This window comes from Eublepharis macularius, chromosome 16 (genome assembly GCF_028583425.1).
Source record: "Eublepharis macularius isolate TG4126 chromosome 16, MPM_Emac_v1.0, whole genome shotgun sequence".
In the NCBI taxonomy this organism is placed as follows: Eukaryota; Metazoa; Chordata; class Lepidosauria; order Squamata; family Eublepharidae; genus Eublepharis; species Eublepharis macularius.
In genome coordinates, this window is record NC_072805.1 from 32,255,850 (window position 1) to 32,269,319 (window position 13,470).

The 13,470-nt window shown below is 44.6% G+C and overlaps 1 protein-coding gene across 1 annotated transcript in view; it reads left to right on the forward strand.

Moving 5' to 3' along the window:
- Positions 1-2,775: 2,775 nt before the first annotated feature.
- Positions 2,776-13,470, forward strand: part of RHPN2 (rhophilin Rho GTPase binding protein 2) — a 47,321-nt gene continuing 36,626 nt past the window's right edge. The window contains exon 1 of the mRNA XM_055000313.1: positions 2,776-2,925. Coding sequence (XP_054856288.1) covers positions 2,854-2,925 — 72 coding nt within the window. The 5' untranslated portion in view covers positions 2,776-2,853. The remainder of the gene's footprint in view (positions 2,926-13,470) is intronic.

The following is a 13,470-nucleotide window of genomic DNA, read 5'->3' on the forward strand; positions in this document are numbered from 1 at the left end:
CATTTTCTCAACCGCCTGCTTTTCTAGCCACCACTGATCATGATATATCATTTGAAGAAACAGCCCTCAAAGCAACCCACATGCCAGCCGTTTAGTTTCTTATAATGTTGGCACACATGTAGGTATTGCTGTTAAGGGGTTTAAACCCTCAAAAGATTTTGTTTTAATAAAGTAAGATGCCTAGAAGTGCACCTGAGACTATAAATCATTTGGTTTCCAAACAAGCAATGAGGCTACTTGTTAATTTCATTTGAAGGAAATGCTAGCAGTTCACTTGATTTGTTCTGGTTTTGATATTCTCAAAAGGGAGAGTGGTGTTTTTAAATACTTAAAACTGATGTCGATTGGAGCTGCCTCATAAGCACCCAGCTGAGAATATGTGGGATAATAATAATTTAAAAAATAATAATACATAATAAAATGGAATTACACTGCTGTTGCTTCTGGAATTTTTTCTGTGGGCCAACCTGTTCTCTGTTTATTGACAGAGATGCAAAAGATCAGTCAATACGGTCACCAGTAATAGACTTTCACTGCAATCCTAAACAGAGTTATTCCAGTCTAAACCCACTGAAATCAGTGGGCTTAGACTGGGGTAACTCTGCTTTTTATCCCACTACCCCCTCTGCTCAAACAAGTTTTTGAAACAGCGGGAAGCTCTACAACATCCTAGTGGGCCAGACACAAACACACAGGAGAAATTATACACGGCAGGAGTAGCAGGCCTTATTTCAGGCTTCAACTCTGAGATTTTATTCTTACGCTGAACAGCCCTGTCATAAGCAAGATTTTTCTACCATTTCGGCTCTCTGGCTAAGGCAATCACTTTTTTATACATCTGCTGCCGAAAGGACAGAGCGTTTGTCCATCCAAAAGCAACCCATGCACACTGACTCTTGTGGCGAAAGACTACAGGACTGAGTGATATTCCCGGTGTAATGTTAGAGCACAGGACTAGGATCGTTGAGGCTCAGGTTTGAATCCCTGCTCTCTCGTGGAAGCTTGCTGAAACAGTTAATCACTCCCAGTCTAAGCTACCTTGCAGGGTTATTGTGAGGATAAAATTGGAGCAATATAAGCTGCTTTGTGTCCCAAATATGGAGAAAGGCATGGTACGTACAAACAAACAAACAAACAAACAAACAGGGTTAGTCCTCTGATAACTAAGTCCTCTGATAACTATCACGTTCCTTTATGCCATAGGTGTAGATTCTTCTTTCTCCTGTGGTTTCCCTCTCTAGGGGCCAAGCTACAAGTGATGACTGACACTTGAATGCGAGTGAACAGACTCACGCGTATTCCTCAAGTGGAGGGCAAGTGGAGTGCAAGTGAACAGGGAGGAATACACTTGAGTCTGTTCACTTGCCGTTCAAGTGTCATTCATCACTTGTAGCTTGGCTCTAGATCTCCCAGAATTGTGTTTATCTTTCTAGAAAGAGAGCCAGTCTGGCATAAAGGTTAGCGTGCCAGACTAGGATTTTGGAGAACCAGGTTCAAATCCCCCCTCTGCAATGGAAGCTCACTAGGTTACCTGGAGCCAGTTACATACTTTCAGCCTAACCTACCTCACAGGGTTGTTGTGAGAATAAAATGGAGGAAAGGAGAATGATTCTACTGGATGATGCTACTGGGCTTGAATTTTACCGTCCTACTGCAGACCAACAGGGCTACCCACCTGAGACTTATGTTATGTTTGCATTGCACAGAAGAAAGAACTCGCTCCATTTCCTGGATGAAAAAAACCTTGCTCCCAGTTGCCCACATCTTAAAAGCCTCACCCCAGCCAGTACAGTGCAGTGGCTAGAGTGACAGACTAGGATCTGGGCAATTCAGGTTTGAATCCCCATTCTGCCGTGACGATAGCTTCAGGTGGGTAGCTGTGTTGGTTTACAGCCAGAGACCGAGATCCGGGCCCAATAGCACCTTAAAGACCAACTCGATTTCCAAGGTATGAGATTTTGAGAGTCAAAGCTCCCTTCATCAGATAGTGCCATTCTTTGTCATTCTGCCATGGGTGACCTTGGGCCAGTCATCCCCTCTCGCAAGGTTGTTGTGAGGATAAAAATGGAGGAGGAGGAGAAGAACGTAAGTCGCTTTGGGTCCTTAGCAGGAAGTATAAATGAAGTAAAATAAATAATAAAATAAATAGAAGCCCCCTCTCCCAAACACTGTTGCTAGATGAGGAGCTCCCCATACCACAAATAAACCAAAATAAATAGCAATAAAAATGAATAGATGCAAATCGAAATAAACATACAATAAATAGAAAATAAACAGAACCCCCCTTTCCCAAATAGTGTGGCTAGATGGGGGGGGCTTCCCGTGCCACAAATACAAACAGACAAAAATAAACAGAAATAAAACTGATCAGAAACGAATCGAAAGAATAATAAAATCAACACAAAATGAATAGAAACAAATAGAAATAAACATAAAAAAATGAAAATAAACTAAATAAACTCCCAACTATTGTTGCTTGCCAGGCGGGCGTGTCACAAATACAAAAAATAGAAGTAAAAATCAATGGAAACAAATAGAAATAAAACAAACAGAAAATAAATAGACCCCGCCGCCCTTCCAAACATTGCTGCTAGGCGGGGGTAGCAACAACTCCGCCGCCCAAAGAGCCGGTCTCTGCCGGAGAGGAGGCGGCGCGGAGAGGGCGCCCGGCTCCGGGTTGGTCCAGCTGTGCCTCCCCTGGGCGGGGCAGCAGGCGGCGGCTCCGGCTCCATCAGCCGGCTGGCGAGCCGCGTTGCGCTGCGCTCCGGACTCGGGCGGTGGTGCGCGCCGGAGGAGCCACGTCGCCTTTCCCCGCGGCCAGGTGCGCGCTCGCCCGGGTGGCCGGCTGCGACGATGACCGACGCGTTGCTGCCTTCGGGCTGCCGGGCGGCGGCGCAGCGGGCGAGGGAGTGCTACTTCCGAAAGGTAACAGCCGGCCAGGCGGGGGCAGCTGCATTCGGTCAGGGGGGAGACTTAGGGTTGCCAGCTCTGGGTTGGGGGATTCCTGGAGATTTCGGGGTGCAGCCTGCGGAAGGCGAGGTTTGGGGAGGACCGGCAGCTCCGAAGGGGGTAATGCCGTAGAGTCCACCCTCCAAAGCAGCCGCTTTCTCCAGGCGAACTGATCTCTGTTATCTGTAGCTCCGTTGCAATGCCGGGAGATCTGCAGGTCCTTCCTGGAGATTGGCAACCCTATGGCAACTGATCTCTGCTATCTTTAGATCAGTTGCAATTCCAGTAGATCTCCAGGACCTTTCTGTAGGTTGGCAACCATATGGCAACTGATCTCTGCTATCTGTAGATCAGTTGCAGTTCTGGGAGATCTCCAGGTCCTACCCGGAGGTTGGCAACCCTATGGTTAATCTAGGGCTTTGAGGGCAGGTGACACAAGGTAGTTGTGATGGTCGAAATCTTCCCTTTTAAGAAAGCGGTCCCAGAGAGATGCATCAGTAGAGGGATAGGGGCCATAGACTTTACTACTGTGTGCTACTTGTTGTTTTGGGTATGATCCTACCCAGCATTCCTACGTTGTTTAATGTAACAGTCATAAAACTGCTTATGCTGTGTTTTAGCATTTCCTCAACTCTGTGTTGGATTTCTGTGTGTTTTAAATCTTTGTAGATTCTCGCTTATAGACCCTGTTACGCTGTTTATTGAAATGTCCTTGAAACTGACTGCGCTAGCTCACACTGTGTAATCCGCCTGGAGTCTCAGTGAGAAAGTGCTTTATAAATAACATAAATAAATTAAAAAAAATTAAAAGGCTCTCTAGAACTCTTGAAGTGACTTTTTCTGATTAATGTGTGTATTGTAACCCACCCCACGTTTGTTTGTTTGTTTGCAGTCTGCCTTTCTCGCTGAGACCCAAAGCACATGACACAGCACAAGTGAATACAGTATAAGCAAAAGCTAGGACATCAGCTGAGCAAAATACAGTACGATCAACAGTTGGGATGCAGTAGGGTATGGTTGCAGAAAATTTCAGAATGAGCATAAATCTGAATGCAAGGATGAAACTTTTCAAGCAACTTTGAACGCCTGCTGGAAAAGCAAGCTATAGAATCACGGTTCATTTCATCCCTGCAGTTGATATATGGGCAGTAATTAATATGAAGACAGTAGACCTTGTTCTGGTAATGTACCGTGGTTATTATCATCTGTACCCTTCTAGAGGGTGGGTGGGGCTGTGTAATCCTTAAAGTGGCCACTGTGTTTCCTTGATTGGGCTCCTGTACCTTTAATCTGGCCACTTTGGATGGAAATTCAATGGGGACAGAGTCCTTCCAGCTCTGCATGCGGAGAGCAGCTGTCATGTTTGTTCCTGCCATGCAATTTACTGAAGGCCCAAGAGCATTATTTACAGAGAGGGTGAAAAAAACAAGGCGGTAATCTAAATAGCCTCTAATGCAATATTTGCTGAATGAACATAGGGGCTCCTTGTTTTTGATAATGAAACAGGGAGGTGGGGAATGAAGCAAGAGGTATAAACTGCTTCGGTGGTGTATATTTGGCTGGCGTGCTTCATTTACAGGGGAGTTTGGTCTAGGCTGCTTCTCTTACTCAGAATGTATTTGGTACTTCTGTATGCTGCTGTTAGGGAAAGAAGGCCCCCAAGGTATTAGCAGTAAAATATAAAATAAAATGTACAATTTAAACAAATACAAACAGTTACAGGATTTACTGGGGGGGGGGATGCGGGAGGAATACTGTTGTTTGTGCTAATTCCCAGGTTTTGCTTTTTTTTTTTTTAGTCTGCCTTTTGCTCTGAGACAGATTAAAACAGTGCTTTAAGAACAGTAGAATACAAGACAACCAACAAACTTGTAGGCTGTACTAAAAACACAGAGACTGAAGCAGGGGGTTAGGATCGGAGAACAATGCAGTAAAACGTTATATTGCATACAGTAAACAGGGCAATAACATCAGCTTGCCGCCTTAAATGTCATTTTTTGTTTTAAAGGCCAGAAAATGCACAGTGCTTCTGGCTTTTCTGCCTTGTACATACATGAACCTAGGGGCTCCAGACTTTCAAATGGTGGAAACTTACGCACTAGAATGTGTGGGGTCTTATGATAAAGAAGCATGCAGGTGCTTTGATATTTGTTACTTGTTTTGGTACATCGCCAGCAAAATAGTGTGCATCGTAAAAAGGCAAGTAAACAGATTGGATGGTACAGCCTGTTCCTCTTTTGCCTGCTGTTGCAATTGTTATAGTCAATGCACGTTGTAGCCTCTGTCTCCTGAAAGGTAAAGAGAGTTTTCCTCTTGCAACAGCCAGGGGTTGGAGGGTTTCCAGAAGCCAGTTCAGCTGAACTTAAAAAAAAAAAGTTTGCCCATTGCTGATATGCTTCCAAGTGGGTGGCTCTGTGCACTTCAATAATATCTTTTTTGGCGCCCCACGCTTTCAGCTGTCATGCAGCGATATTCATAAATCATGAGGGAGGGAGGGGAAAAAGGAAAAGAAAACCCAAAGCATAGTCTTATGCAGGGGTCATTTTGTAGAAAAAGTACTGGAGGAACTCATTAGCATAACTCATTAGCATATGCCACACCCCTTGCCATCACTGGAAGTATGTCATTGGCATAAATGATTTGCATATGCGACACCCCCTGACAACATCTATTCTGGCTGTTTTGGACCCAATCCTGGCCATTCAGGGCCGAAATTGGGCCCAAAATGGCAAAAAGGGGCTGAAAATGGCCAAAAGGGGCCCTAAATGGTCAGGATCGGGCCGCTGTTGAGCGGGAGAGTGATCCACCACCCATAAGAGGCCCAATATGGGCCGTTTCGACCCCAATCCAGGCCGAAATGGGCCCCAAATGGCCGAGAGTCAGGTGGGCGGGGCTACCTGACATGTGACCTCTTTGGGGAACTACTGGAACTGCGTTCCTGTGCGTTCCTCCTCAAAATGAGCCCTGGTCTTATGGCACCTTTTAAAAAGATGGACAGATTTGTTGTGGCATAAGCTTCCGTGGAAGCTGATATAAATGATACTTCTGCTTAAGTGGCATATGGATCACACAGCAATGATTGCAGAAAACAGTTTGCAAACTTCATCCCAGAATGTTCTCTTAATTTGTGATGGATCATCAAACCGGTTCTAAAAGCCAATTAACTTTTAAAAAATTAAATGCAAAGAAGAAAGGAAATTGCTGGTGTTGGAATCTGTAAAAGAAACTCTTTGAAAGGAAATGCGATAGGCTCTTTAGATTACAGTGCAGCTTTTTCAGCCTGCTACGTGTTTGACAATAGAGTCTTTAGCCCCAGGTGAGTACTTAAAGATTGGTGAGCCTCTCCCTGCGGATCGGATTACACAGGTTAAATTTAGGGCACTTCTAAAACTTTGGCAGCTCATTTGGGAGCTCCTGACATCAACAGGTTTCAACAGGTGCCTTCAACAGGTTATGCAAGCGCTGTGGAATATGCCTGACTGAACTCTTGTTGCAACTATACAATTAGCATATCTTGTAACGCCAACCTAAATCTGCATAGATAGTGAATAGTTTTCATTTTAAATATGGGGGAAAATATGGTGCATTGCAGAAAGCAAAGTTTCAAAACTCTCCCCCCCAACACACACTTAGTGCGATTTCACCTTATTATGCTGATTATATTATAAATTTTTCAAACGAGCCTGGGGTGTCCAGTTTCCTTCTCCAGCATCTTCTGCTGAGAAAAGCATGTCAGCGTGTCCGCATGTTTCAAGTCCAGTAGCACCTTAGAGACCCACTAGATTTCCAGGGTATGAGCTTTCGAGAGTCAAAGCTCCCTTTGTCAGACACCAGAAGGGGGGAAAGATAAGAGTCTTTATGATCCAGGTAGAAGGTGGGAGGGGTATTGCAGTGTCAGGAAGCTAGCTATAATACATGTTGTAATTAGTCTGAGAGAGCAGGGGTGTAAAATGCAGAAAATTAGCTCCTGCAATGCAAGAAATATCCAAAGTCTTGATTCAGCCCTGGGGGGGAGTCGATTGTTCCGAAGTTGCAAATAAACTCAATTTCAACACTGTCTAATGAAGGGAGCTTTGACTCTCGAAAGCTCATGCCTTGGAAATGTAGTCAGTCTCTAAGCTGCTACTGGACTCGAATCTCACTCTTCTACTGCAGACCAACACCTGAATCTATTTCTGCATGTGTTGATATTGTGATTGGCTGCACTTCCCAATGTGTGTATATTAACTTGGCTACACACATGGTGGCTGCTTTTGCTTGGTGGTTTGGTTCCAGTTTGGTGACCAGATTGGAGCAGGTTTTTTGGGAGGGTGGGGAAAGCATTCACGCAACATCATCGTCCGATCATCCACTTTCTGGGGCTTTTCCCTGCTTTGCTGTCATCTTTCATGGAAGCCTGCGTGCTGTTTGGATGGGAAGGTGTGCACTTTTGAACCTCCCACCTGCATCAGCACCATTTGCATGCATTTACCTAGGAAGATGGGTGCTTTTAAACCTTCACACCCACCCACTCCCTGCACCACCAGAAGGCTTTTTAAAAAATCAGTACTTGCTAGTATGCTGTAGTGGTTAGAGTGTCAGACTGGGATCTGGGAGACTGAGGTTCAATCCTCACTCTGCCATGGAAGCTTGCTGGGTGGGCCTTGGGCCAGTCACACACTCTCAGCCCAACCTACCTCACAGGGTTGTTGTGAGAATAAAATGGAGGAGAGGAGAATGATGTAAGCTGCTTTGGGTCCCCGTTGGGCAGAAAGCGGAGTATAAATGACGTCAATAGGGGGCCCTGTTTGGGTGGAAAGGTAGCATATAAATGTTTTAAATAATAAATAAATAAATACTGTAGCATAGTGTGATAGCAATATTTCAGGGCCTGTCCCTGAAATTTATTTACTACTAGTAATAATAACAACATTCAATTTACATACCACCCTTCAGGACAACTTAATGCCCTCTCAGAGCAGTTTACAAAGTGTGCTATTATTATCCTCACAAGAATTTCCCTGTGAGGTGGGTGGGGTGACTGACCCCACGTCACCCAGCTGGCTTCAAGTGGAGGAGTAGGGAATCAAACCTGGCTGTCCAGATTAGAGTCCTGCCGTTCTTAATCACTACACATTTACACAATTTATACCCCACTTTTCTCCCCACTGGGCGCCCAAAGCAGCTTACAACAGTCTCCTCCATTTTATCCTCGCAAAAACCCTGTGAACTAAGTTAGGCTGACAGTGTGTGAATAGCTCAAGGTCACTCAGCAAGCTTCCATGGCAGAGTGGTGAAGGTGTCGAATCTAGTTTGACCTGAAATTATAGTTCCTTCCTCCATAGAGAAGAACATCTGCACAGGACAATTGTATGTTTCTCTTTCCTACGTGCAAGTGTTTTCTGTCTTACAAACTTGACTTGTTTTTGAGGTGATTCTAAGTGTTGCAGAGAAAGAAGAATTAAGATTCGCAAAACCACTAAGAAAGGAGTGGAAATTTTAATTTTAAAAATCCGAACATATGAGGCTCTTGATAGTGAAGTCCAAAAGAATGCCGGTATTGTTTTGCAATAGCTAAAAGCAATGTTGGCCTCTTAGACCTCAAATTCAACATGCCATTCTCTTTTCTGCATTTTGGACCGCTCTTCTGTATTATAAACTCCCTGCAAATAGAAAGCTGTGCAGTAGAATATTTCTGTTTGTTGTGCTCGTCTTCCACTTAAGGGGAATTTCTTTTATGTAAAGGAACATGCAAAGCTGGAATCGGTGCAGTCTGTTTCGTCTCTTAATTTGTCTCTATTTTGTCTCTTAATCCCCATCTCATTCTCTTGCATATGTGAACCACGCATGAGAAACTTGCCAACCCCATTTTGCAGTACTCTTACAATGCCATTCTAAGTAGAATTACACCCTTGGCTTCAAAGGATTGTATTAGTGTCTTGAAAAGCTTTTTTGTCCCTCCTCTTCTCTTAACTCTTACAAGAAGTCAAAGCCTACCACTATTAAAGTAAGCAAATCTACCACCTCCTTGGATGACAAGACTACTGATCCTGAGCTAATTTACTTCTCTACCCATTGTGAATCTTATTTACCACTTGGGAATTTGCTTTTGTTTGCTTGGCCAGTTTCCTACCAAGGGATACAGGATTTTCCCCCACCTTCCTTTGAAGGGACTTAATTTAAACATGGTAGTGAAGATCTTTGCCTATGCCAATCTACTATATCGCAAGAGCTTCTTTGCTCATTTACAAAGAAACAATGTAAGCTGAAAAGAGTCAATGAAGTTCTGAGGCTGCAAACAGAAAGAAGGGAGGGGGGAAATGGCCTATCCTGAAAATGGTGATAGATATTGCCTTAATGCCAAGAACACTCAAAAGCTTGTACACTGCAATTTGGCATTCTGGTTGAGCTTAACTGACATGGCTTTCGTTTTGGGGTTTTACTTTGAGACAAAGAGGCTCCCTGCAACCTCTTTCTAATGCCTCGATATGTCTTCATTTTTTCAACAATTACTTCTGGAATGTTTTTTAAATGTTATTTTCATTGTCGGTCAAGGCATGGAATTGTGAAACGGGTATAGATTTTTGGCTAAATTTTATGCCAGTTTTTGAAAATCTATGAGAGAGAGAAATCTACTGGGTTAGACCAAAAGGCCATCTAGTCCAGCGTCTTCTTGCCATCTGTGGTGGATCTGATGTTTTGAGGAAGCCCACAAGCAAATGAAGAAAGCCATGTGCCGTGGCTGGAATCACTGAGGCTGTTCTACCCGTCCGTTTTCTCCAGGAACTCATGCTTAGTGGTATACTGCCTTTGAACATGGGGGTTCTTTTTAGCCACTGTAGCTAAATGGCAATAACAGACACAGCCAACTTTTGGGTCCCATTTTACAGCCCTCTGCATTCTATAAACAGCAGGCTGGACCCACAGTTTCTGCGCTACTAATAGTGGAGTCTTCCTCTGGTGGAAAAGCTGTATTCCACCCAAGGAAAGGTGCTGTTAGTGGAATCGGACCTTTATATTTAGCCTTTTGTGTTGTAGGCTTCACTGTTAGGGTTGGATCTAAAGATTCCATTTCACTAAGGTGTTGCAGAAAGAAGTACTTTTTGTCCTGAGTTGATTTATAGGCACGGCTTTTTTTCAGCTGGAGTGTGGTGGAACGGAGTTCCAGCACCTCTTGAAAATGGTCACATGGCCGGTGGCTCCGCCCCCTGCTCTCCAGACAGAGGGGAGTTTAGATTGCCCTCCGCAATGCTGGAGCAGCGCATAGGGCAATCTAAACTCCCCTCTGTCTGGAAATCAGGGAGAGGGACCACCAGCCATGTGACCATTTTCACCGAGGGCGATTTAAACTTTAAAAAACGTCCCCCTTATTCCAGCTGACCCAAAGTGACGTCATTGTACGGTCCTGGGAGCATGCGCGGACTTTGTGCACACACATGTGGTACCAGGGGCACTACCTCCCACCAAGAGTTGCCCCCTGTGCTGGCAACTCACTGAGTTCCACCACCTCTTTTCCCAGAAAAAAAAGCCCTGGATATAGGCAAAAGGTGAGACAGCTTTGGATATTAGTCACAGGAGTGCCAAAATATTAGTCATGGATATGGCACGGATGGAGCTTCAGCAATTCCAGCATGGCACAGAAATGTGCTCTATGGAAAGAGGGATAACGGCGTGTCTGCGACTTTCTTACTTCCTGATTGTGTTTTAAAGCTTCCTTATTACTGAATATAAACTATATATTTAGAAAAGAGATGCTGTTCAGGAGCGGCTGGAGAATGAAAGCTGTTAAACCTTTTACGATGCGCCTTTGTGTGGATGGTTTATGTACAGCTGGGTGGGAAACACTGAGTGCACGTCCTCACGTTTTTTTTAAATTAAAAAAAAAACCACCTGCAGAGCAGGGTAAGGAAACAGGCTTTGGCTCAAATTCTATTTGACTTTCTTATTTGTATAGTTCAGTTGAAACCGCTGAGGAATGATCTTGTTAATTGTTTTCTTAGTGTGGATTAGATATTAAGGCGTGTTCATGCTCCCAGGCTTAGTTCTTTTGCTGCATTTGCTTAAGGAATCAGGGGACACTGAGTTAAAAGCACACACTTACTTTAAAAAAATGCATTGTAAAGAGAAATGTGTACGTGTTAGAATAATGCTTGCTTTTACTACATCCTTTCCCTTGGAGCTCTGAAGGAAAAGAAGATTTAACGGAATCACGTTTCAAGGTTTTAAAAAAGTGGTCTGTTGCTCCTTTGCCCTGATCTGGATAACCCCAGGCAAGTTGAATCTCATCAGGTCTCAGAAGTTTAGCAGGGTTGGCCTTGGTTAGTAGACCGGGGTTGCAGAGGCAGACAATGGCAAACCATCTCTCTTAGAACCAAGCTACAAGTGACGAATGACACTTACCTGGCAAGTGAACAGACTCACGTGTATTCCTCCCTGTTTGCTTGCCATTCACTTGTGCTCTGCTTGAGCAAGTGGAGAGCAAGTGAATGGCAAGTGAACAGGGAGGAATACACGTGAGTCTGTTCACTTGCCAGGCAAGTGTCATTCGTCACTTGTAGCTTGGCTCTTAGAGCCAAACTACAAGTGACGTCTTACACAGGTTGGACACTAGTCGGCTTCCCTCAAGTTTTGATGGGAAATGTAGGCGCCCTGGTTTTACAGCTTGGCTCTCCATTACAGCTGCAAGACCAGGATGCCTACATTTCCCATCAAAACTTGAGGGAAGCCGACTAGTGTCCAACCTGTGTAAAACGTCACTTGTAGTTTGGCTATAAGTCTCTTGCCTTGAAAACCCAGGCAAGAGTTGCCATAAGTTAGCTATGACTGCATTGTCCACCACAATGGCTCCTTTAATTTGTGATGCGGAGAGTCAAGAAGAGATTGCTGGCATATGATCTTGGGTGGGCAAGAAAGATGCTTAATTTGTTTACAGTTGAGAGGCAGTAGTTTCCGATGATTTGGGCATTGAATCTAGAATGTAAATTCCAGATCATTCCAGGACTTGGAAAAGTCACCATATTCCTAGCCTCAGTGGATCATATGAAAATAACAGCCTGCAACAGAGGTGAGAAACTGACATCAGAAGCAAATGGAAATGAGATAGGATGCTCTTGGCTTACATTCTCTCGCTCTTTCTCTGCCATGCAGATAGTGAACGAACTATAATTTGTAATGTTCAAATTGAACAAAGGAATACAATGTGGTTTATTTCATTGCCTGCAACTTGGCAACCGTGCATATTAAGAACCTGAAAGATAACATATGCTCTCAAGATGCGCAGTTATTGGACGCCTGGTACATAGGCACATAATGTCTGATAAGGGCTCTACACTTCATCCAGCATCAGCTGTTCTCCTTGGCTTTCGTCTGGGAATGCCAAGGGGGCAGACAGCAGGATGCAAGCAGAGGGAGGACAGGGAGGCATTTAGCACCACACACGCCCAAGCACAAGCACAAGCAATGGCAGCCCCCAGAAGAACTTGTAAAGACATAGGCAGGGAAGTGACCACTGGAAATGCAGGGCACTGAAACCTATTGGTGCAATCTGGTGAGATCAATGCCCGCTCTGCTGGTTGGTCAGTGCGCCTCTTGCATTGCCCGTTGATTCTTTCTCTCCCTTTCCTGCTGCCTTAGTCACACTACATCTGCAAGGTGTTGGAATGCAGGCAGTTAATAACCTTTCCCAATTATTTCCAGGGGCTGAGGAATGGAGAATTTTAAAATTCTGCTCTAAGAACTAGCATTTTTTTTTAAAGGGGGAAATATTTGGTTTGGTCAGAGGTCATTTCGTAGAAAAAGAGCTGGAGGGACTCATTAGCATAATCATTAGCATAACTCATTAGCATATGCCACACCCCTTGCCATTGCCAGATGGCTGAAAAGGGGCCCAAAATGGTCACTGCTGAGTGGGAGAGTGATCCATAGGGTTGCCAGGTCCAGGTTGGGAAATTCCTGGAGATTTTGGGGGCGGAGCCTGAAGAGGGTGGGGTTTGGGGAGAGGAGGGGCTTCAGTGGGGTATAATTCCATAGAGTTCACCCTTCAAAGCAGCCATTTTCTCCAGGGGAACTAATCTGTTTCCTGGAGAACAGTTGTTATTCCGGGAGATCTCCAGCTATCACCTGGAGGCTGGCAAGCCTAATGATCCACCACCCATCAGAGGCCCGATCTGGGCTGTTTTGGCCCCAATCCAGGCTGAAACAAGACCAAAATGTCCAAGAGTCAGGTGGGCAGGGCCACCTGACATGTGACCTTTTGGGGGAACTGCCGGAACTGCATTCTTGCGCGTTCCCCCTCAAAATGAGCCCTGGGTTTGGTTTAGACTAGTTAATATGTAAGTGAACATCTTTGGTGACTTACTAAGTATACTGTTAAAAGCCTGGTTTTTTTCCCCTACTGGGATTTAAAATAGCCTTCTTAACCAGGGAAACATCAAGGGGGAAATTGTTAACCCATTCCCTTTGCCTTCTTGCTTTTGTGACACATTTCAGCTTCCAATCACAGAACTCCAGCAAGGTTGCCTGAAAGTCTTGCCAGAAACAACA